General features: G+C 46.4%; 1 protein-coding gene across 1 annotated transcript; it reads right to left on the reverse strand.

The window, feature by feature from the left end:
- Positions 1-2,882: 2,882 nt before the first annotated feature.
- LOC119317838 (probable F-box protein At4g22165) lies at positions 2,883-4,710 on the reverse strand. The gene has a single exon (XM_037592338.1). It carries the CDS (start codon positions 4,356-4,358, stop codon positions 2,964-2,966), a length of 1,395 nt encoding a protein of 464 aa, XP_037448235.1. The 5' UTR covers positions 4,359-4,710; the 3' UTR covers positions 2,883-2,963.
- Between the last annotated feature and the right edge of the window lie 19,823 nt (positions 4,711-24,533).

Here is a 24,533-nt window from a genome sequence, read left to right on the forward strand (position 1 = left end):
TGGACCACTGGACTTGCCGCAGCTCACGAGTAAACGCAGGACAACCTACCGCGTACGGCAAGTCGCCTGGTTCCCCTGGTGCATGCATGTCGACAGCGGGCCCAGCGCGCTGGTCCAATTGACGTCGCGCTTCTCTTCAGCGCTCGATGCGAGTACGAGCGTCTTCCTGCTGTCGTTCGTGAAGAACTTGGCGCTGATCGCGACGAGCTCGTGGATCTGATGACGCGGTGGAGTCGCTGTCGAGGTGGATCCGGCGAGTCGGCGATCTTGGCCTTCGGGGCGGAGAGTGCACAGTGGTTGCACCCCCACCGGTCTTGTCGCCACCGGCTCGTGCCTGGCTGACTTGCCGCGGCTGCGACGTGCTCGGCTGCCGTTGAGTGTCGCCGTTGGCGAAGCCGATGAGACTCTGAATGGTGGCCCTCCAGTCGTCGATCTTGTCTGCCGTTGGAGGGTAGTCCAGGAGCAGTTGAGCTCGCGCCAAAGCTTCTGCTGTAGTGGCGGGTGGCGGTGGCGAACGGTGCGAAGAGCGAGATATGCTCGGACTTCTAACTATGTTAGAAGGAGCAGTATCCTGTCCAGGCGACCGTGCCTTGCTCGTGCCAGCATGTTGGCGTGCATGCTGGTCTTGAGCACTCCGAGATCCACCAGCTCGATCTTGGTTCAGCAAACGCATGGTACCGTGAGTACCATGACGCTGCCGGTCCCGCGCCTCCTGAGATGGGCGCGGTGCATGTACGGACGCCGAGGTCTTGGAGTGCGCCCGGTCGTTGTGGGAGCCGGCTACGCCGCCGATGGGTAGCGCAGCCTTGTCCTTGGACCTGGCAGCACCGTGAGCTCCCTCGTCGACGCCCGTTCTTCCGCCGGCGTCTGCCCCATCAGCCGTTTGCTCCGGCGGTGGTGGGTTCAGCGCGGACGGAGCAGCCGCCTCCGAAGCCTTCTTCTTCGGCGGCATGTCGATGAAGATGATGAAGATCTAGCTCGTGTGAACGCCGGATCTGGTTCACACAACCTCGACGCCCCCTACCTGGCGTGCCAAAGATGTCGGGGGACTAATCCACGAGCACCTATGGGACCGGCGGACCGAGTCCCTTTCGGTTCGGCGGGGGCGAGGGTCGCACGAAGAGCGGATCGAGGCGAAGCACACGAGCAGTTTACCCAGGTTCGGGCCGCACGGATGCGTAAAACCCTACTCCTGCTTTGTGGTTTGTATTGAGTTCTTGCTCGGGAGCGCGGAGTGCTACAGTACACCCCAGCAGCCAACGAGACCGAGCGTGAGTGTTCTCTTTTTCTTCCCTTCCCCTTCTACGTTGCGCATGGGCCTCCTTTTATATGCTCAAGGGGTCACCGACAGGTGGCAACGCAGACAAGGGTAAAAATGGAAAGGTGCTGCGGTTGGTGCAGCTACCTGCTACAGTGTATCATACCTAACCCTGACGGCAGGGGACAAGGGGCATTAAATGCCCGTCTGCGTCGCCTAAATAGTGCAAAAGGGACCGTCAGAGACGCCACCGCTCGCCACGATGGCAATCTTGTCAGTGCCGCTTGCTACCGCGCACCGCTGGCTGCACAGCCTCCCGCCACGTACGCCTGGAAGGGTCCCAGAGCGACACGTTGGTGGATGTGCTGGAGCGCGGGCACAGAGTGGTGGCTTGCCGCGGCAAGCGCCTTGCCGCGGTCGTTGTCTTATCGCGTCCGGGAGCTTGTCGCTCACCGGGCCTTGCCAGGACGCGTGGCGCGTCGCGGCAAGTTCCTTGAGATGCCTTGGTTGGCCTTCCCGGCAAGCTCCTCTTGCCGGGGTCTTGTCTCCTTGGCTTGGATACTTTGTCCTTGAATGGCTCCAAAGGAACCACGGAGGACCTTGGCGGTCATCCGGCAAGCCTTGTCGTGGGATGCTGCGACTGCCCGTGCACAAGTTCGGGATACTAGGGTACCCCTACTCTAGTACACCGACAACTCTAGTCTAATAACTAATATGATGATGCAATACATACTCAAGGCCATATCAGGGAGACGTGCATAGAAATCATGAAAAATTGAACATATAACTGGAACATGCCAAAAACGAAACACTAAAACCTGGGAGTTAAAACAATAAGCCAAAGCAAACTTTATTTTCACACCTAGAAATATCACTGTATAACCATATCTTTGAATCCGTACAGATATGTTTGTTAACAGAGAAGGACAGTAGATCTTACTCTTCATTAGTGCAGCTTCAAATAGCGGATCTTGTAGCAAAAACCTACAAATCAAATAAAATTTGACATTTGTAACCTCACTTCTGCAATACCTAAATACTGAAATTTTACCTAACAAAAACAAAACATGCTGGAAGGAACGTTTTGTGCGAAATGCAATACTGAACATTTATATCAAAAAGGCAGGGAACATAATCTAATATTAGGAAGGAGAGTACCTCGACAAACATCTGTAGGCCTTTGATCTTCCATCTCCAAAGAATAACAATAATTCAACTGATATGGAAACCAAATAAAATCCTAAAAGCTAGACGAGCTTTTTTTTAGAGAGCACTCAAAGATAAGGATGTCCTTATTGGCTGATCACCAGTAGAAAACTTATGTGTCTAATGCTCATAATGACAAGGTATTACTTTTCCAATAGTATCTAATGGTATCTTATTGGCTTCAACAGTTTTTTTGAAAGAATTGAGTGAAAGAATAAATCAGATCTACCAAATTAAGCGTCTCAAAGTACCTGAATATCCTAAACTTCTCTGTTCAGTAACTATCTTCCTTGTACAACATAGTTGCTTTAACATTTCCACAAGGACCTTGGGCCAGGCCATCTAAGCTCCAACTTTGCATATGACAGCGGCAGTAATTTAACACATGATAAAAGTTCTCCATAAAGAAAAGAAAATATGGCAAAAAATATTTATATTATTGATTTGATAAATAAAATATAAATGGAGCATGTCTCCATTGTCATAGCATTGAACACAGTTACATCAATCCCGAGTGCATCATTCTAAGACTGGGTGCAATCCATATGGGATTTGGCCAGGTGCAATAAATCCGAGGCACAATTTCTTCCCTGCTGCTGTTTTCCAAATTTAGAACGCCTATATCACGATGAAGATTCTTATACATCGAAATATATTCTTCATCGTCAGTGAAGTAGACACAGTTTGCTTTCAATTGTGGATATTCTTCCACACTGAGACACAGTGTCTGGCTATGCCCAAGAAACAACACATGGCCATGCAAGCCATTTATTTCCACAAGCTTTTTTGCTGCCATGTCAATCTTATATACAAATATTTTGCTGGTTTCCTCTATGTTCTCTGAACCAGCATCACCATCTACAGTGGGCTGTTCCCTCCAAACTTGCAGCATATCGCCCCACGGTGCCTGAACAATGTATATGTGCTCACAAATATAATGCTTCATGTCACCCAGAACCGTCGTCCTTGTGACAGTAGAACCAGAGAGATCAAAAGCATCAACTGCTCCAGTTCCTGTCACTGCATACAGTAGACCATCCTTGTAGATGCATTCCTGATAGTTCCAACCCGGTGGTAGAAATGTCCACCCACAGTCCCCTGCCCTTGCAAATGAAATCTGATATTCTGGATTATGAATGAGGACCACAATGTAGCTTCCTGTTTGCGAATCAGGAAACAAATATGCCTTGAAGTAGAGGTGGTCACGGAGCTCATCGAGAGCATAAATTGAGGGCTCGTGACCAAGGAATTCTGCAAGTGCAGTGTACCGTGGCTTCCATAACTCATACTTATGAATAGCACCTTCATCGTCAAAGACCGGCTTGACTTGCTCAAGAGTAATCACTGACGGGAGACCAATCTGTTCACCAGTGATTGGATTTACAAGGTGCAGCTCGGACCTCTCATCGGAAGTGATCAGCCAACCATGCGAAGAGCCAATCAGATACCTACTGCGGATGGGTGGATCAGGGAGGGTTAATTTGTAGGCCCTCTTTTCCACAAGGCTGTAGAGGCAAGCTGCATTCTCTCCAGTAGATTCAGAGGTGTGGTAGAGGAGGCAAGGCGTCTGGCGCTGTTTGTGCTTCAGAAGCTGACGGCGTAGTCCGGTGTACACCGACCGCCAAGAGGAGCAGACAGAGCCTGCGCGCACGAGGTCAGGGACCTCGAGGAGGGCAAAGATGCTCGACAGCATATCCGGTGGCAGCTCCGGCTCCGGCGATTTGCCCACCATATTCTCCATGGGCGGTGCGTCTCCTCTGAATTTGCTGAGTACACTGGGGGAAAGTCCCATCAGATCAGCCAAAGCTCTGAAGATGAGAGAGCACAAACTCGTCGGGTGCCTAGCTAGATGCCGTAAGCTCCGTAAGCTCCTTATTAAGATACAGGCCTCCATCGGGGCTCCGGCGATACTTATAGGCAAGAAAGACAAACCAACAGAGGGCCTGCTCAAGTCGGTGACGGAGATCCAAATCCGAATCCAGAAAACTGGAATCTTGCGGTGTGCTGGGACTCGGGGCAGTTCAAATCCGGAAATGAATCGAGCTTTGGATCCGACTCGCCGCCGAAACAAAATTCCGAGTGCGGCCTCCTCCGCGCTACAAGAATCTGATTCCAGTAGCGCCTCTCCAAGGCCCAAGATGTGTAAGTAACCGGCGAGAAGACGAACGGACCGGCGAACGAGCTGGGGGCTCCGTCGGCCGCGGCGGCGAAAAGGCGCTAGTGGGATTCAGAGGGTGGTTCCCGGACTGGGGGATAAGGTTAGTGGAAGTGGGGAAAGTATCTAGTACTCCCAGGCTTGGGGTACTCCCGATGCTTCAAATGCACGAAAAACATTTTTAAATTGTTCAAAAAATTCTGAAAAAAATACAGCACATTAACGGAACATCGATGTCTCTTATCACAAAATTTCATATCAAAATTCGAAACATTGCTCGAGATACAAAAATGACAAGTTTTTGTACATAACATAAGTTGAGCTTTAGATTTGGCCCATTATCACATTGATGTTAAATTTGTCATTTTTATATCTCGAGCAATGTTTCGAATTTTGATTTGAAATTTTGTGACAAGAGACATCGATGTTCCATCGATGTGCTGCATTTTTTTCAGAATTTTTTGAATATTTTAAAAATATTTTTCAGCATGGGTGCACCGGGAGCACCCTAGGGGTGGGAGGACTTGATACTTTCCCGGACTGGCGGCATCCGAGAGGGCAACAAGCGCGGCGGTGCTCCAGGTCAAATGGTGCTAAATTATGGCAAAGGGGGTAAAAGCGGTGAATTCAGCCGTCAGTGGAACGACGGATTTCTTGAGAAAGGGCAAAATGAACGGTTTTCATGTGTCAATCTTTTGTCAGGATTTGTTGTGTTCGTGAAAAAAAAGGAAGTGTTTGTGGCCGGGGCGCCGGCCCAAGGGTTGGGCCGGTCGCATGCGCGTCGTCTGATGCGCCAGATCCGACGCTCGCATTCCCTCCGCAGCCGCACTCGCGTCCACGTGCTGGCCGGGTCCACACACCGCTTTGGCCGCAGCGTTATCCCTTTGCTTATGTCGCCTCCTCCATTTTCAACCATTCATTCTGCTTTTTCCCATCCACTTCCACTTCTTGCTGCTGCACGGCGGCGACCCAACACGGAGATGCGAGATTTTGGTGGTGAAGTACCGGCAAGCGGCGCGGTGTAGATGTCATGGCGTGCGTCTTTTTGGTGGTCGGAGCTGAGCGGGGCTGCAAACACGACGGTCCTGCAACCAGCCCTCTTTGCCATGGCCGCCCGCGGCTGATTTGCGCTCCTCTCCATGGCCGTCGCAACAAGATTTTTGCTACAATCATGTTTTCTTTTGCTGGAACCAACCCATCTTTTTGCTACCACCCACTCACCCTAAAATCTGCTCCCGTGGTGATTTTTGCTGGAACCGACGAACCATTTTGCTACAATTGTTTTGAGTTTTTGTTACTACCGTTGTTTTATGGATTTTTTGCTACATCCATCTCCATGACATCGCATGTTTTCTTTCAGTTGATTTTTGCTACAACCATACTTTGTTTTGCTGGAACCGAAAATAATTTTTGTTACAATCGTATTTTCATTTTGCTCGAACCGAAGACAATTTTTGCTACATCCACCCACGGCGGGGTTGGTCGACGGCGGCGATGGCTTTTCTTTGCTGCAACCATCTTGGATTTTTGCTACTAACGGAGACTGCGGTTTGGCAGACTTGGGAGCTTCGGGCTACCAGTATACATGGGATAACAAACAAAATAACAATGACAACATCCAGGTGAGGCTCAACAGGGTGACCTGCACCGCTAACTTTATGGGGAGTGTGGAGAATATCGTTACGGAAGAATCAGACCATATGGCAGTGCTGGTGCGTGTGCGCGACATGGGAGCAGATCGGCCGAGAGGGGACCGCCCCTTTCGGTTCAAAGAGATGTGGCTGTGGCACGAGGACTATGAGGCGATGTTTGTACGGACTTGGGGACAAGTACAGGGGGCAAACATGACACCGGGGGCGGTGTGCGACAGGTTAGAAGGTATAACAAAAGCCCTACAAGGATGGGGCCTGACTGTCTTTAGTAATTCGGAGGCAGATTAAACGGCTAAAGGAGCAACTTTTGGATGCTAAAGAGAGGGCGTTGGTCAGTGGACTAACGACCGAGGTTCGAGATATTGAGAGTCAACCCAATGAAGTCTTTGAAAGAGAAGAAATTATGCAAAAACAGCAATCTCAAGTGGATTGGCTTAAAGCGGGGGACCGGAATACTCAATATTTTCAGAACCGGGCCTCCCATCATAAGCGGAAGAACACGGTTAAGGCACTGCTAAGGAAGAATGGTACAAGATGCACGGACGACGACGGCATGAGGGAGTTAGCGGCCTCCTTCTACGAGAGGCTGTTCAGGCCAGAAGGGTCAGCTCATGCAGAGAGACTTCTCACTCATTTTGTCCCGGTTATTTCTGAGGAAATGAATAACAGGCTAAGGGTGTTGGAAATATGCCCTAGAGGCAATAATAAATTGGTATTATTATATTTCCTTGTTCATGATAATCGTTTATTATCCATGCTATAATTGTATTGATAGGAAACTCAGATACATGTGTGGATACATAGACAACACCATTCCCCTAGTAAGCCTCTAGTTGACTAGCTCGTTAATCAATAGATGGTTACTGTTTCCTAACCATGGACATTGGATGTCGTTGATAACGGGATCACATCATTAGGAGAATGATGTGATGGACAAGACACAATCCTAAGCCTAGCACAAAGATCGTGTAGTTCGTATGCTAAAGCTTTTCTAATGTCAAGTATCTTTTCCTTAGACCATGAGATTGTGCAACTCCCGGATACCGTAGGAATGCTTTGGGTGTACCAAACGTCACAACGTAACTGGGTGGCTATAAAGGTGCACTACAGGTATCTCCGAAAGTGTCTGTTGGGTTGGCACGAATCGAGACTGGGATTTGTCACTCCGTGTAAACGGAGAGGTATCTCTGGTCCCACTCGGTAGGACATCATCATAATGTGCACAATGTGACCAAGGGGTTGATCACGGGATGATGTGTTACGGAACGAGTAAAGAGACTTGCCGGTAACGAGATTGAACAAGGTATCGGTATACCGACGATCGAATCTCGGGCAAGTACAATACCGCTAGACAAAGGGAATTGTATACGGGATCGATTGAGTCCTTGACATCGTGGTTCATCCGATGAGATCATCGTGGAACATGTGGGAGCCAACATGGGTATCCAGATCCCGTTGTTGGTTATTGACCGGAGAACATCTCGATCATGTCTGCATGTCTCCCGAACCCGTAGGGTCTACACACTTAAGGTTCGATGATGCTAGGGTTATAAAGGAAGCTTGTATGTGGTTACCGAATGTTGTTCGGAGTCCCGGATGAGATCCCGGACGTCACGAGGAGTTCCAAAATGGTCCGGAGGTAAAGATTTATATATAGGAAGTCCTGTTTCGGCCATCGGGACAAGTTTCGGGGTCATCGGTATTGTACCGGGACCACCGGAAGGGTCCCGGGGGCCCACCGGGTGGGGCCACCTGCCCCGGGGGCCACATGGGCTGTAGGGGGTGCGCCTTGGCCTACATGGGCCAAGGGCACCAGCCCCAAGAGGCCCATGCGCCTAGGGAACCCTAGAGGGAAGAGTCCTCAAAGGGGAAGGCACCTCCGAGGTGCCTTGGGGAGGATGGACTCCTCCCCCCCTCTTGGCCGCACCCCTTTCTTGGAGGAAGGGGCAAGGCTGCGCCTCCCCCCTCTCCCTTGCCCCTATATATAGTGGAGGGGAGGGAGGACATCCATACCTGAGTCCCTGGCGCCTCCCTCCCTCCCGTGACACCTCCTCCTCTCCCGTAGGTGCTTGGCGAAGCTCTGCAGGATTGCCACGCTCCTCCATCACCACCACGCCGTTGTGCTGCTGCTGGATGGAGTCTTCCTCAACCTCTCCCTCTCTCCTTGCTGGATCAAGGCGTGGGAGACGTCACCGGGCTGTACGTGTGTTGAACGCGGAGGTGCCGTCCGTTCGGCACTAGGATCATCGGTGATCTGAATCACGACGAGTACGACTCCATCAACCCCGTTCACTTGAACGCTTCCGCTTAGCGATCTACAAGGGTATGTAGATGCACTCTCCTTCCCCTCGTTGCTGGTTTCTCCATAGATAGATCTTGGTGACACGTAGGAAAATTTTGAATTTCTGCTACGTTACCCAACAGTGGCATCATGAGCTAGGTCTATTGCGTAGATTCTTTGCACGAGTAGAACACAAAGTAGTTGTGGGCGTTGATTTTGTTCAATATGCTTGCCGTTACTAGTCTTATCTTGATTCGGCGGCATCGTGGGATGAAGCGGCCTGGACCAACCTTACACGTACTCTTACGTGAGACCGGTTCCACCGACAAACATGCACTAGTTGCATAAGGTGGCTGGCGGGTGTCTGTCTCTCCCACTTTAGTCGGAACGGATTCGATGAAAAGGGTCCTTATGAAGGGTAAATAGCAATTGGCATATCACGTTGTGGTTTTGCGTAGGTAAGAAACGTTCTTGCTAGAAACCCATAGCAGCCACGTAAAACATGCAAACAACAATTAGAGGACGGCTAACTTGTTTTTGCAGGGTATGCTATGTGATGTGATATGGCCAAGAAGAATGTGATGAATGATATGTGATGTATGAGATTGATCATGTTCTTGTAATAGGATTCACGACTTGCATGTCGATGAGAATGACAACCGGCAGGAGCCATAGGAGTTGTCTTTATTTATTGTATGACCTGCGTGTCATTGAACAACGCCATGTAATTACTTTACTTTATTGCTAACCGGTAGCCATAGTAGTAGAAGTAATAGTTGGCGAGACAACTTCATGAAGACACGATGATGGAGATCATGATGATGGAGATCATGGTGTCATGCCGGTGACGATGATGATCGGAGCCCCGAAGATGGAGATCAAAAGGAGCAAAATGATATTGGCCATATCATGTCACTATTTGATTGCATGTGATGTTTATCATGTTTATGCATCTTGTTTACTTAGAACGACGGTACTAAATAAGATGATCCCTTACAACAATTTCAAGAAGTGTTCTCCCCTAACTGTGCACCGTTGCTACAGTTCGTCGTTTCGAAGCACCACGTGATGATCGGGTGTGATAGATCCTTACGTTCACATACAACGGGTGTAAGACAGATTTACACATGCAATACACTTAGGGTTGACTTGACGAGCCTAGCATGTACAGACATGGCCTTGGAACACGGAGACCGAAAGGTCGAGCATGAGTCGTATAGTAGATACGATCAACATGAAGATGTTCACCGACGTTGGCTAGTCCGTCTCACGTGATGATCGGACACGGCCTAGTTGACTCAGATCATGTAATCACTTAGATGACTAGAGGGATGTCTATCTAAGTGGGAGTTCATAAGATGAACTTAATTATCCTGAACATAGTCAAAAGGTTTTTGCAAATTATGTCGTAGCTCGCGCTTTAGTTCTACTGTTTAGATATGTTCCTAGAGAAAATTTAGTTGATAGTTGATAGTAGCAATTATGCGGACTAGGTCCGTAAACTGAGGATTGTCCTCATTGCTTCTCAGAAGGCTTATGTCCATAATGCACCGCTCAGTGTGCTGAATCTTGAACGTTGTTTGTGGATGTTGTGAACATCTGACATACACATTTTGATAACTACATGATAGTTCAGTTAAACGGTTTAGAGTTGAGGCACCAAAGACGTTTTTGAAACGTCACGAAACATATGAGATGTTTTGAGGGCTGAAATTGGAATTTCAGGCTCGTGCCCACGTCAAGAGGTATAAGACCTCCGACGATTTTCTTAACCTGCAAACTAAGGAGAAAAGCTCAATTGTTGAGCTTGTGCTCAGATTGTCTGAGTACAACAATCATTTGAATCAAGTGGGAGTTGATCTTCCAGATAAGATAGTGATGTTTCTCCGAAGTCATTACCACCAAGCTGCTAGAGCTTCGTGATGAACTATGATATATCAGGGACATATATGATGATCCTTGAGATACTCGCGATGTTTGACACCGCGAAAGTAGAAATCAAGAAGGAGCATCAATTGTTGATGGTTAGTGAAACCACTAGTTTTAAGAAGGGCAAGGGCAAGAAGGGATACTTCATGAAACGGCAATTCAGCTGCTGCTCTAGTGAAGAAACCCAAGGTTGAACCCAAACCCGAGACTAAGTGCTTCTGTAATAAGGGGAACAACCACTGGAGCAGAATTACCCTAGATACTTGGTAGATAAGAAGGCTGGCAAGGACGATAGAAGTATATTGGATGTATTATGTTAATGTGTACTTTACTAGTACTCCTAGTAGCACCAGGGTATTAGATACCGGTTCGGTTGCTAAGTGTTAGTAACTCGAAATAAAAGCTACGGAATAAACGGAGACTAGCTAAAGGTGAGCTGACGATATGTGTTGGAAGTGTTTCCAATGTTGATATGATCAAGCATCGCACGCACCCTCTACCATCGAGACTGGTGTTAAACCTAAATAATTGTTATTTGGTGTTTGCGTTGAGCATAGACATGATTGGATTATGTCTATCGCAATATGGTTATTCATTTAAAGAGAATAATGGTTACTCTATTTATTTGAATAATACCTTCAATGGTCTTGCACCTAAAGGAATGGTTTATTGAATCTCGATCGTAGTGATACACATTTTCATGCCAAAAGATATAAGATAGTAATGATAGTACCACTTACTTGTGGCACTGCCATGTAAGTCATAATGGTATAAAACGCATGAAGAAGCTCCATGTTGATGGATCTTTGGACTCACTCATTTTTGAAAAGTTTGAGACATGCGAACCATGTCTATTGGTGTATATGCATGAAGAAACTCCATGCAAATGGACCGTTTGAACTCACTTGATTTTGAATCACTTGAGACATGCAAATCATACCACATGGGCAAGATGACTGAAAAGCCTCGGTTTCAGTAAGATGGAACAAGATAGCAACTTGTTGGAAGTAACACATTTTGATGTGTCCAGTCCAATGAGTGCTGAGGCATGCAGTGAATATCGTTATGTTCTTACTTCACAGATGATTCGAGTAGATGTTGAGAATATTTACTTGATGAAACACAAGTCTGAATTATTGAATGGTTCAAGTAATTTCAGAGTGAAGTAGAAGATCATTGTGACAAGAGGATTAAATGTCTATGATATGATCATAGAGATGAATATCTGAGTTACGAGTTTTGGCACACAATTAAGACATTGTGGAAATTGTTTCGCAATTAATACCGCCTGGAACACCATAGTGTGATGGTGTGTCCGAACATCATAGTTGCACCCTATTGGATATGGTGCGTACCATGATGTCTCTTATCGAATTACCACTATTGTTCATGGGTTAGGCATTAGAGACAACCACATTCACTTTAAATAGGGCACCACGTAATTCCGTTGAGATGACACCGTATGAATTATGGTTTAGAGAAACCTAAGTTGTCGTTTCTTAAAGGTTTGGGGCTGCGACGCTTATGTGAAAAAGTTTCAGGATTGATAAGCTCGAACCCAAAGCGGATAAAATGCATCTTCATAGGACACCCAAAACAGTTGGGTATACCTCCTAATTCAGATCCGAAAGCAATATGGATTGTTTCTTGAATTGGGTCCTTTCTCGAGGAAAGGTTTCTCTCGAAAGAATTGAGTGGGAGGATGGTGGAGACTTGATATGGTTATTGAACCATCACTTCAACCAGTGTGTATCAGGGCATAGGAAGTTGTTCATGTGGCACCTACACCAATTGAAGTAGAAGCTTATGATAGTGATCATGAAGTTTCGGATCAAGTCACTGCTGTACCTCGTAGGGTGACAAGGGTACGTACTACTTCAGAGTGGTACAGTAATCCTGTCTTGAAGGTCATGTTGCTAGACAATAATGAACCTACGAGCTATGGAGAAGCGATGGTGGGCCCAAATTCCGACAAATGGTTAGAAGCCATGAAATCCGAGATAGGATCCATGTATCAGAACAAAGCATGGACTTTGGTGGACTTGCCCGATGATCGGCAAGCCATTGAGATAAATGGATCTTTAAGAAGAAGACGGACGTGGATGGTAATATCACCATCTATGAAGCTCGACTTGTGGCGAAGTGTTTTTTCACAAGTTCAAGGAGTTGACTACGATGAGTTTTTCTCATCCGTAGCAATGCTTAAGTCCGTCGGATTCATGTTAGCATTAACTGCATTTATGAAATCTGGCAGATGGATGTCAAAACGAGTTTCCTTACCAGTTTTCGTAAGGAAAGGTTGTATGAAATACAATCAGAAAGGTTTTGTCGATCCTAAGGATGCTAAAAGGTATGCTAGCTCTAGCGATCCTTCCATGGACTGGAGTAAGCATCTCGGAGTTGGAATGTGCACTTTGATAAGATGATCAAAGATTTTGGGTTTATACAAAGTTTATGAGAAACTTGTATTTCCAAAGAAGTGAGTGGGAGCACTATAGAATTTCTGATGAGTATATGTTGTTGACATATTATGGATCAGAAATGACGTAGAATTTCTGGAAAGCATATAGGGTTATTTGAAAGTGTTTTTCAATGGAAAGCCTGGATTAAGCTACTTGAACATTGAGCATCAAGATCTATGAGGATGGATCAAAACGCTTAATGGTACTTTCAAATGAGCACATACCTTGACATGATCTTGAAGGTGTTCAAGATGGATCAGTCAAAGAAGAAGTTCTTGCCTGAGTTGTAAGGTACGAAGTTAAGACTTAAAGCTCGACCACGGCAGAATAGGGAGAAAGGACGAAAGTCGTCCCCTATGCTTAAGACATAGGATCTACAGTATGCCATGCTGAGTACCGCACCTGAAGTGTGCCTTGCCATGAGTCAGTCAAGGGTTACAAGAGTGATCCAAGAATGGATCACAGGACAGCGGTCAAAGTTATCCTTAGTAACTAGTGGACTAAGGAATTTTCTCGATTATGGAGGTGGTAAAAGAGTTCGCCGTAAAGGGTTACGTCGATGTAAGCTTAACACCTATCCGGATAGCTCTAAGTAGAGATACCGGATACGTATAATGGGGCAACAATTTAGAATAGCTCCAAGTGGAACAGTTATTTGGAATGGCTCCAAATAGAATGTGGTAGCTACATCTAAGAGATGACATAGAGATTTGTAAAGCACACACGGATCTAAAAGGTTCAAACCCATTGACTAAAACCTCTCTCACAAGCAACATGATCAAACCCAGAACTCATTGAGTGCTAATCACATAGTGATGTGAACTAGACTACTGACTCTAGTAAACTCTTGGGTGTTGGTCACATGGCGATGTGACCTGTGAATGTTAATCACATGGCGATGTGAACTAGATTATTGACTCTAGCGCAAGTGGGAGACTGTTGGAAATATGCCCTAGAGGCAATAATAAATTGGTTATTATTATATTTCCTTGTTCATGATAATCGTTTATTATCCATGCTATAATTGTATTGATAGGAAACTCAGATACATGTGTGGATACATAGACAACACCATGTCCCTAGTAAGCCTCTAGTTGACTAGCTCGTTGATCAATAGATGGTTACGGTTTCCTAACCATGGACATTGGATGTCGTTGATAACGGGATCACATCATTAGGAGAATGATGTGATGGACAAGACCCAATCCTAAGCCTAGCACAAAGATCGTGTAGTTCGTATGCTAAAGCTTTTCTAATGTTAAGTATCTTTTCCTTAGACCATGAGATTGTGCAACTCCCGGATACCGTAGGAATGCTTTGGGTGTACCAAACGTCACAACGTAACTGGGTGGCTATAAAGGTGCACTACAGGTATCTCCGAAAGTGTCTGTTGGGTTGGCACGAATCGAGACTGGGATTTGTCACTCCGTGTAAATGGAGAGGTATCTCTGGGCCCACTCGGTAGGAAATCATCATAATGTGCACAATGTGACCAAGGGGTTGATCACGGGATGATGTGTTACGGAACGAGTAAAGAGACTTGCCGGTAACGAGATTGAACAAGGTATCGGTATACCGACGATCGAATCTCGGGCAAGTACAATACCGCTAGACAAAGGGAATTGTATACGGGATCGATTGAGTCCTTGACATCGTGGTTCATCCGATGAGATCATCGTGGAACATGTGGGAGCCAACATGGGTATCCAGATCCCGCTGTTGGTTATTAACCGGAGAACATCTCGGTCATGTCTGCATGTCTCCCGAACCCGTAGGGTCTACACACTTAAGGTTCGATGACGCTAGGGTTATAAAGGAAGCTTGTATGTGGTTACCGAATGTTGTTCGGAGTCCCAGATGAGATCCCGGACGTCACGAGGAGTTCCGGAATGGTCCGGAGGTAAAGATTTATATATATGAAGTCCTGTTTCGGCCATCGGGACAAGTTTCGGGGTCATCGGTATTGTACCGGGACCACCGGAAGGGTCCCGGGGGCCCACCGGGTGGGGCCACCTGCCCCGGGGGCCACATGGGCTGTAGGGGGTGCGCCTTGGCCTACATTGGCCAAGGGCACCAGCCCCAAGAGGCCCATGCGCCTAGGGAACCCTAGAGGGAAGAGTCCTCAAAGGGGAAGGCACCTCCGAGGTGCCTTGGGGAGGATGGACTCCTCCCCCCTCTTGGCCGCACCCCTTTCTTGGAGGAAGGGGCAAGGCTGCGCCTCCCCCCTCTCCCTTGCCCCTATATATAGTGGAGGGGAGGGAGGACATCCATACCTGAGTCCCTGGCGCCTCCCTCCCTCCCGTGACACCTCCTCCTCTCCCGTAGGTGCTTGGCGAAGCTCTGCAGGATTGCCACGCTCCTCCATCACCACCACGCCGTTGTGCTGCTGCTGGATGGAGTCTTCCTCAACCTCTCCCTCTCTCCTTGCTGGATCAAGGCGTGGGAGACGTCACCAGGCTGTACGCGTGTTGAACGCGGAGGTGCCGTCCGTTCGGCACTAGGATCATCGGTGATCTGAATCACGACGAGTACGACTCCATCAACCCCGTTCACTTGAACGCTTCCGCTTAGCGATCTACAAGGGTATGTAGATGCACTCTCCTTCCCCTCGTTGCTGGTTTCTCCATAGATAGATCTTGGTGACACGTAGGAAAATTTTGAATTTCTGCTACGTTACCCAACAAAGGGCCCCTATAACGGATGAGGAAATTCAGCGGGCTCTCTTCCAGATGGGACCAACAAAGGCGCCCGGACCGGATGGATTGCCAGCTCTCTTTTATCAGCGACACTGGTCACTGTTAAAAGCAGACGTGTGTTCGACGGTTAGAGGTTTTCTTTCGGGCGAAGCTACTCCGGACTCTTTCAATGATACGGTGATTGTGATGATCCCTAAAGTGAGCTCACCGGAACTTCTTTCTCAGTTTCAGCCAATTAGTTTATGCAATGTGTTATATAAGATTGCCACCAAGGTGCTTGCTAACAGGCTCAAGGTGATCCTTCTGGTGCTAATTTCTGAGGAACAAAGTGCATTCGTTCCAGGGAGACTTATGACAGATAATGTTTTGGTGGCATATGAATGCACCCATGCGATTAGGATGAGGAGGAGGAAGACGCCGCTCTATGCGGTGAAGTTTGGATATGATGAAGGCATATGACCGGGTGGAGTGGATTTTTTTGGAGCAAGTGCTAGCTAGATTTGGTTTTGCTCAACTATGGATTCACATGATTATGAGGTGTGTCACTTCAGCTAGGTTCTCTGTTAAACTAAATGGTGGTTTCTCAAGAGGCTTTCTTCCTTCTAGGGGCTTGCGCCAAGGTGATCAGCTCTCTCCATGTCTGTTTTTGTTCTGTGTGGAAGGATTTTCGGCGTTGTTGAAGCCGACCCAGCAAGACAACAGTCTTAAAGGAGTGTCATTCGGGGGCACTGGCCCCCATATCACACATCTTCTTTTTGCAGACGATAGTATTGTGTTCCTCGAAGGGAAGAGTAGTATTTTTGAGGCGCTAAGGGATATCTTGCGAGTATATGAGGAGGCCTCGGGACAGAAAGTTAACCTACAAAAATCATCGATATTCTTTGGGAAAGGATGTGGAAATGCACGTAAGACTGAACTTCAAGGTATCATTGGAATCAATTCTGAAGCGCTGAGTGTAAAAAAATCTAGGACTACCAACACTGGTTGGTAGATGCAAAGATGGGACTTTTAAATATGTAAAAGAAAGTTCAGCAGGTAAGGTCTCTGGATGGAAAGGACAAGGCTTGTCTAAGGCGGCAAGAGAGGTTCTTGTTAAGTCAGGCCTACAATCCACACCAACTCTCACTATGAGTTGCTTCCAACTCACCTAGAACATGTGCCGAAACTTGACTTCGATCTCGTCTAACTTCTGGTGGGGAGAAGCAAATGGAGAGAGGAAGCTGCATTGGTTGGCTTGGAAGAAAATGTGTAAGGCAAAGAGAGAAGGAGGAATGGGCTTTCGGGATCTGGAGGTGTTCAACCAAGCTCTTCTTGCGAAGCAAGCATGGAGAATACTTCAGTACCTGAACTCGCTTTTGTGTGCGGGTGCTTAAGGCAAGATACTTTCCGGACGGATCAATCATGAATGCAACTTGCCCGACAAGTGGTTCCTTCACTTTCCGAAGCATTATACATGGCAGAGAGCTCTTGAGGGAGGGCATCGTGTGGAGAGTTGGGAATGGTTCATCCATCAAGGTCCACCATGATAACTGGATTCCGCGCCAAGGCAGCCTTCAACCGCTCGGACAACAATATATCCCAGGGATTACGCATGTGCGCCATCTGTTGAACGAGCTTGGTGATGCATGGGATATGGAGAAGCTGCAGATGATGTTTACACCAGGAGACGTTGAGGATATCAGGCATATTATGGTGGGGGGGGGGCGAACATGCAAGATTATATTGCATGGAACTTCACCAAGAACGGCGAGTTTATTGTCAAGTCAGCTTACCACTTTGTCTTGAGCTTATGGGACGCAAAAACCGGACAACCGGGATCGTCGATGCCCAGCAAGGAGCACAAGGCTTGGCTCGCCTTATGGGACACTAATGCACCGGGGAAGCCAAGATCCATACCTGGAGGTTGCTAAAGAATGGCCTAGCTGTCGAAACCGAACTGCACCATCGAGGAATCAAACCGGGTGTGTTCTGCTGCGCATGTGGCAGGGAAGAAACTGTATACCATCGGTTTTGGGCATGCCCCCACTCCGCGCTCTTTTGGAAACATTTGTGCGAGAACAAGGGGGAGCCTATTGTCAGGCCATCGGTGATGGACGGTTCTCTGGCTGGTCTGGTGGCGTGGCTCAAGGCCTGGTTTGCGGAAGCGTGCGGGGCTGAACGGGAAACGATGGTCCAGGCTCTGTATGGTCTTTGGTGCACTAGAAATGATGCTAGGGATGGGAGAAGGATCCAAGATGCTTGAGAGTTGGCAGAGAAAGTTCAGTGTTATATCCAGGAATGGCGTCTAGTTCATTCCAAGGAGGCGGCGATCAAGGAGCCAAGGCGACCGGAAAGGTGGCCTGCACCGGAGCCGGGATGGACCAAGGCTAATGCGGATGGAGCGACGGCCCGAACGGATGACAAGGGGGGAGGAGGAGTGGTTCTTAGGGATCACCATGGTGCTTTTAGGGGAGGAGCTGTGATCTGCTTCCCAGGTGCCAGCCGCCCCTAGCTCTCGGAGATTCTGGTAGCAAAAAGCGCAGTGCAAATGGTGATCTCAATGGACGTGCAACAACTCCACGTCGAGTTGGATAGTCAGGAGGTGGCGGCCATGCTTCAAGGCGAAGGCAGGAACCTTTCGACGTTTGGCCCAGTTGTGGAGGAGATCAAGGAGATGCTGAGGAGGCGGCAAGAGTTCAAAATCACTTGGGTTCGGCGCTCTGCAAATGGTGCGGCGCATGGTTTAGCTAGAGAGGGGGTGTGCAATGATAGCATGATTTATTTTGATTTTCCTCCAGACTGCATTATTCATATTGTAGCGGATGAGGTCCCAACCTTTGTTTAAGTTAAATAAAGCTGCAACTTCCCCTAAAAAAATGGAGACGCCATTTGCTACTACCAGAGTCTTGCTGGAAGCATCAGGAGTTTTTGCTACCACCCCTAGTTTTTTTGCTGAACCAGCCTAAAAATTGCTACCACCGTCTTTCGATTTTGCTAGAACTGACATTTTTTTGCTTCGCAGGTGGCGATGAAGGCGGGTCATGTTTTGCTTCACCGGCGGCAAGCAGAGGCAGCGGTGGTCCAAATGAGGGCAACGCGGGCCAGCATGCGGGATCCCGTGAGAGGCGGCGGTGCTTCCTTTTTTTCTCCTCTTTTTTACCGTGGGGTAGATGACGAAAGAGGATGCGGTGCGGGACAGATCTGACGGTTATGCGCTTTCAAATCGAAAGACGCTGGGTGGACCGGCCGAAACTTGCGCCGGTGCGCCGGCGCAGAGTACTGCCCAAAACAAAACTGTCATTCTCGCGACAAAATAAATAGTCATAAAACGGCTATTTTTTGTTGGGGAGCGTAGTAATTTCAAAAATTCCTACGCACACGCAAGATCATGGTGATGCATAGCAATGAGAGGGAAGAGTATTGTCCACGTACCCTCGTAGACCATAAGCGGAAGCGTTATGACAATGCGGTTGATGTAGTCATACGTCTTCACGATCGACCGATCCTCTGTACCGAACGTACGGCACCTCGGCGTTCAGCACACGTTCAGCTCAGTGATGTCCCGCGAACTCACGATCCAGTAGAGCTCGAAGGAGAGTTTCGTAAGCACGACAGCGTGGTGACGATGTTGATGAAACTACCCTCGCAGGGCTTCGCCTAAGCACCACTACAGTATGACCGAGGTGGATTATGGTGGAGGGGGGCACCACACACGGCTGGGAGAGATCAATGATCAACTTATGTGTCTATGGGATGCCCCCTGTCCCTGTATACAAAGGAGCAAGGGGGAGGCCGGCCGGCCCCTATAGGGCGCGCCAGGAGGAGTCCTCCTCCTCCTAGTAGGAGTAGGCCCCTTTCCTACTCCTACTAGGAGGAGGAAAGGAAGGGGGAAGAGGAGAATGAAGGAGAGGGAGGAAAAGGGGGAAAGGGGGGCCGACCACCTAGTCCAATTCGGTTTGGGCTAGGGGGCCGCGCGCCCTACCTCCTCACTTCCACCACTTGGCCCATGAGGCCCATTACTTCTTCCTCGTATTCCCGTAACTCCCCGGTACTCCGAAAAATACCCGAATCACTCGGAACCTTTCCGATGTCCGAATATAGTCGTCCAATGTATCGATCTTTACGTCTCGACCATTTCGAGACTCCTCGTCATGTCCCCGATCTCATCCGGGACTCCGAACTATCTTCGGTACATCAAAACACATAAACTCATAATACCGATCGTCACCGAACTTTAAGCGTGCAGACCCTACGGGTTCGAGAATTATGTAGACATGACCAGGACTCGTCTCTGGTCAATAACCAATAGCGGAACCTGGATGCTCATATTGGTTCCTACATATTCTACGAAGATCTTTATCGGTCAAACCGCATAACAACATATGTTGTTCCCTTTGTCATCGGTCTGTTACTTGCCTGAGATTCGATCGTCGGTATCTCAATACCTAGTTCAATCTCGTACCGGCAAGTCTCTTTACTCGTTTCGTAATACATCATCCCGCAACTAACTCGTTAGTCACAATGCTTGCAAGGCTTATAGTGATGTGCATTAGCGAGAGGGCCCCAGAGATACCTCTCCGACAATCGGAGTGACAAATCCTAATCTCGATCTATGCTAACTCAACAAGCACCATCGGAGACACCTGTAGAGCACCTTTATAATCACCCAGTTACGTTGTGACATTTGGTTGCACACAAAGTGTTCCTGCGGTACTCGGGAGTTGCATAATCTCATAGTGATAGGAACATGTATAAGTCATGAAGAAAGCAGTAGCAACAACCTAAACGATCATTGTGCTAAGCTAACGGAATGGGTCAAGTCAATCACATCATTCTCTAATGATGTGATCCTGTTAATCAAATGACAACTCATGTCTATGGCTAGGAAACTTAACCATCTTTGATTCAACGAGCTAGTCAAGTAGAGGCATACTAGTGACACTTTGTTTGTCTATGTATTCACACATGTAATAAGTTTCTGGTTAATACAATTCTAGCATGAATAATAAACATTTATCATGATATAAGGAAACAAATAATAACTTTATTATTGCCTCTAGGGCATATTTCCTTCAGTCTCCCACTTGCACTAGAGTCAATAATCTAGTTCACGTCTTTATGTGATTAGTTCACATCTCCATGTGACTAATACCCAAAGGGTTTACTAGAGTCAATAATCTAGTTCACATCGCTATGTGATTAATACCCAAAGAGTGATCATGTTTTGCTTGTGAGAGAAGTTTAGCCTACGGGTCTGCAACATTCAGATCCGTATGTATTTTGCAAATTTCTATGTCTACAATGCTCTACACGGAGCTACTCTAGCTAATTGCTCCCACTTTCAACATGTATCCAGATCGAGACTTATAGTCATCTAGATCGGTGTAAAAAGCTTGCATCGACGTAACTCTTTACAACGAACTCTTTTTATCACCTCCATAACCGAGAAATATTTCCTTAGTCCTCTAAGGATAATTTTGACCGTTGTCCAGTGATCTACTCCTAGATCACTATTGTACTCCCTTGCCAGAAAGATGCTAAGGTATACAATAGGACTGGTAAATAGCATAGCATACTTTATATAACCTATGATTGAGGCATAGGGAATGACTTTTCATTCTCTTTCTATTTTCTGCTGTGGTCGGGTTTTGAGTCTTTACTCAACTTCACACCTTGCAACACAGGCAAGAACTCCTTCTTTGACTGTTCCATTTTGAACTACTTCAAAACTCACTGAAAAAACTTATCAAGCGTCTTGATCTATCTCTATAGATCTTGATGCTCAATGTGTAAGCAGCTTCATCGAGGTCTTTCTTTGAAAAACTCTTTTCAAACACTTATTTATGCTTTCCAGAAAATTCTACATTATTTCCGGTCAACAATATGTCATTCACATATACTTATCAGAGCTGTAGTGCTCCCATTCACTTTCTTGTAAATACAGGCTTCACTGCAAGTCTGTATAAAACCATATGCTTCGATCACTTTATCAAAGCATATATTCCAACTCCGAGATGCTTGCACCAGACCATAGATGTATCGCTGGAGCTTGCTCACTTTGTTAGCACATTTAGGATTGACAAAACCTTCTGGTTGCATCATATACAACTCTTCTTTTAAGAAATCCATGAAGGAATACAGTTTTGAGATCCATTTGCCAGATTTCATAAAATGCGACAACTGCTAACATGATTCGGACAGACTTTTAAGCACCGATACGAGTAAGAAAATCTCATCGTAGTCAACACCTTGAACTTTTCAAAAACATTTTTCGACAATTAGAGCTTTGTAGATAGTAACACTACTATCAGCATCCGTCTTCCTCTTAAAGATCCATTTATTCTTAATGACTCACCGATCATCGGGCAAGTCAATCAAAGTCCATACTTTGTTCTCATACATGGATCCCATCTCAGATTTCATGGCCTCAAGCCATTTCACGAAATCTAGGCTCATAATCGCTTCCTCATAGTTCGTAGGTTCGTCATGGTCAAGTAACATGACATCCAGAACATGATTACTGTACCACTCTGGTGTGGATCTCACTCTGGTTGACCTACGAGGTTCGGTAGTAACTTGATCTGAAGTTACATGATCATCATCATTAGCTTCCTCACTAATTGGTGTAGGAGTCACAGGAACAGATTTCTGTGATGAACTACTTTCCAATAAGGGAGCAGGTACAGTTACCTCATCAAGTTCTACTTTCCTCCCACTCACTTCTTTCGAGAGAAACTCCTTCTCTAGAAAGGATCCATTCTTAGCAATGAATGTCTTGCCTTCAGATCTATGATAGAAGGTGTACCCAACTGTCTCCTTTGGGTTTCCTATGAAGACACATTTCTCCGATTTGGGTTTGAGCTTATCAGGATGAAACTTTTTCACATAAGCATCGCAACCCCAAACTTTAAGAAATGACAACTTTGGTTTCTTGCCAAACCATAGTTCATATGGCGTCGTATCAATGAATTTAGATGGTGCCCTATTTAACGTGAATGCAGCTGTCTCTAATGCATAACCCCAAAACGATAGTGGTAAATCGGTAAGAGACATCATAGATTGCACCATATCTAATAAAGTACGGTTACGATGTTCGGACACACCATTACGCTGTGGTGTTCCAGGTGGCGTGAGTTGCGAAACTATTCCGCATTGTTTCAAATGAAGACCAAACTTGTAACTCAAATATTCTCCTCCACGATCAGATCGTAGAAACTTTATTATCTTGTTACGATGATTTTCCACTTCACTTTGAAATTGTTTGAACTTTTCAAATGTTTCAGATTTATGTTTCATCAAGAAGATATACCCATATCTTACTCAAATCATCTGTGAAGGTCAGAAAATAATGATACCTACCGCGAGCCTCAACACTCATCGAACTACATACATCAGTATGTATTATTTCCAACAAGTCTGTTGCTCGCTCCATTGTTCCGGAGAACGGAGTCTTAGTCATCTTGCCCATGAGGCATGGTTCGCAAGCATCAACTGATTCATAATCAAGTGATTCCAAAAGCCCATCAGCATGGATTTTCTTCATGCGCTTTACACCAATATGACCTAAACGGCAGTGCCACAAATAAGTTGCACTATCATTATTAACTTTGCATCTTTTGGCTTCAATATTATGAATATGTGTATTACTACGATCAAGATTTAATAAACCATTCACCTTGGGTGTATGACCATTGAAGGTTTTATTCATGTAAATAGAACAACAATTATTCTCTAACTTTAAATGAATAACCGTATTGCAATAAACACGATCAAATCATATTCATGCTTAACGCAAACACCAAATAACATTTATTTAGGTTCAACACTAATCCCGAAAGTATAGGGAGTGTGCGATGATGATCATATCAATCTTGGAACCACTTCCAACACACATCGTCACCTCACCCTTAACTACTCTTTGTTCATTCTGGAACTCCCGTTTCGAGTTACTAATCTCAGCAACTGAACTAGTATCAAATACCGAGGGGTTGCTATAAACACTAGTAAAGTACACATTAATAACATGTATATCAAATATACCTTTGTTCACTTTGCCATCCTTCTTATCCGCCAAATACTTGGGGCAGTTCTACTTCCAGTGACTATCCCTTTGCAGTAGAAGCACTTAGTCTCAGGCTTAGGTCTAGACTTGGGCTTCTTCACTTGAGCAGCAACTTGCTTGCCGTTCTTCTTGAAGTTCCCCTTCTTCCCTTTGCCCTTTTCTTGAAACTAGTGGTCTTGTCAACCATCAACACTTGATGCTTTTTTTGATTTCTACCTTCGTCGATTTCAGCATCACGAAGAGCTTGGGAATCGTTTCCATTATCCCTTGAATATTATAGTTCATCACGAAGTTCTAGTAACTTGGTGATAGTGACTAGAGAACTCTGTCAATCACTATCTTATCTGGAAGATTAACTCCCACTTGATTCAAGTGATTGTAGAACTCAGACATTCTGAGCACATACTCACTAACTGAGCTATTCTCCATCTTGTAGGCAAAGTGCTTGTCAAATGTCTCATACCTTTCGACATGGGCATGAGTCTAAAATACTAATTTCAACTCTTGGAACATCTCATATGCTCCGTGGCATTCAAAACGTCTTTGAAGCCACGATTCTAAGCCGTAAAGCATGGTGCACTAAACTATCAAGTAGTCATCATATCGAGCTCGCCAAACTTCCATAATGTCTGCATCTGCTCCTGCAATCGGTCTGTCACCTAGCAGTGCATCAAGGACATAATTCTTCTATGCAGCAATGAGGATAATCCTCAGATCACGGATCCAATCCGCATCATTGCTACTAACATCTTTCAACTTAGTTTTTCTCTAGGAACATATCAAAATAAACGGGGAGCTACATCGTGAGCTATTGATCCACAACATAGTTATGCAAATACTATCAGGACTAAGT

This window comes from Triticum dicoccoides, chromosome 6A (genome assembly GCF_002162155.2).
Source record: "Triticum dicoccoides isolate Atlit2015 ecotype Zavitan chromosome 6A, WEW_v2.0, whole genome shotgun sequence".
NCBI lineage: Eukaryota > Viridiplantae > Streptophyta > Magnoliopsida > Poales > Poaceae > Triticum > Triticum dicoccoides.

Bases quoted from the DNA above. Each gene is read 5' to 3' on its own strand.
- LOC119317838 (XM_037592338.1), bottom strand. From the start codon at position 4,358: ATGGAGGCCTGTATCTTAATAAGGAGCTTACGGAGCTTACGGCATCTA.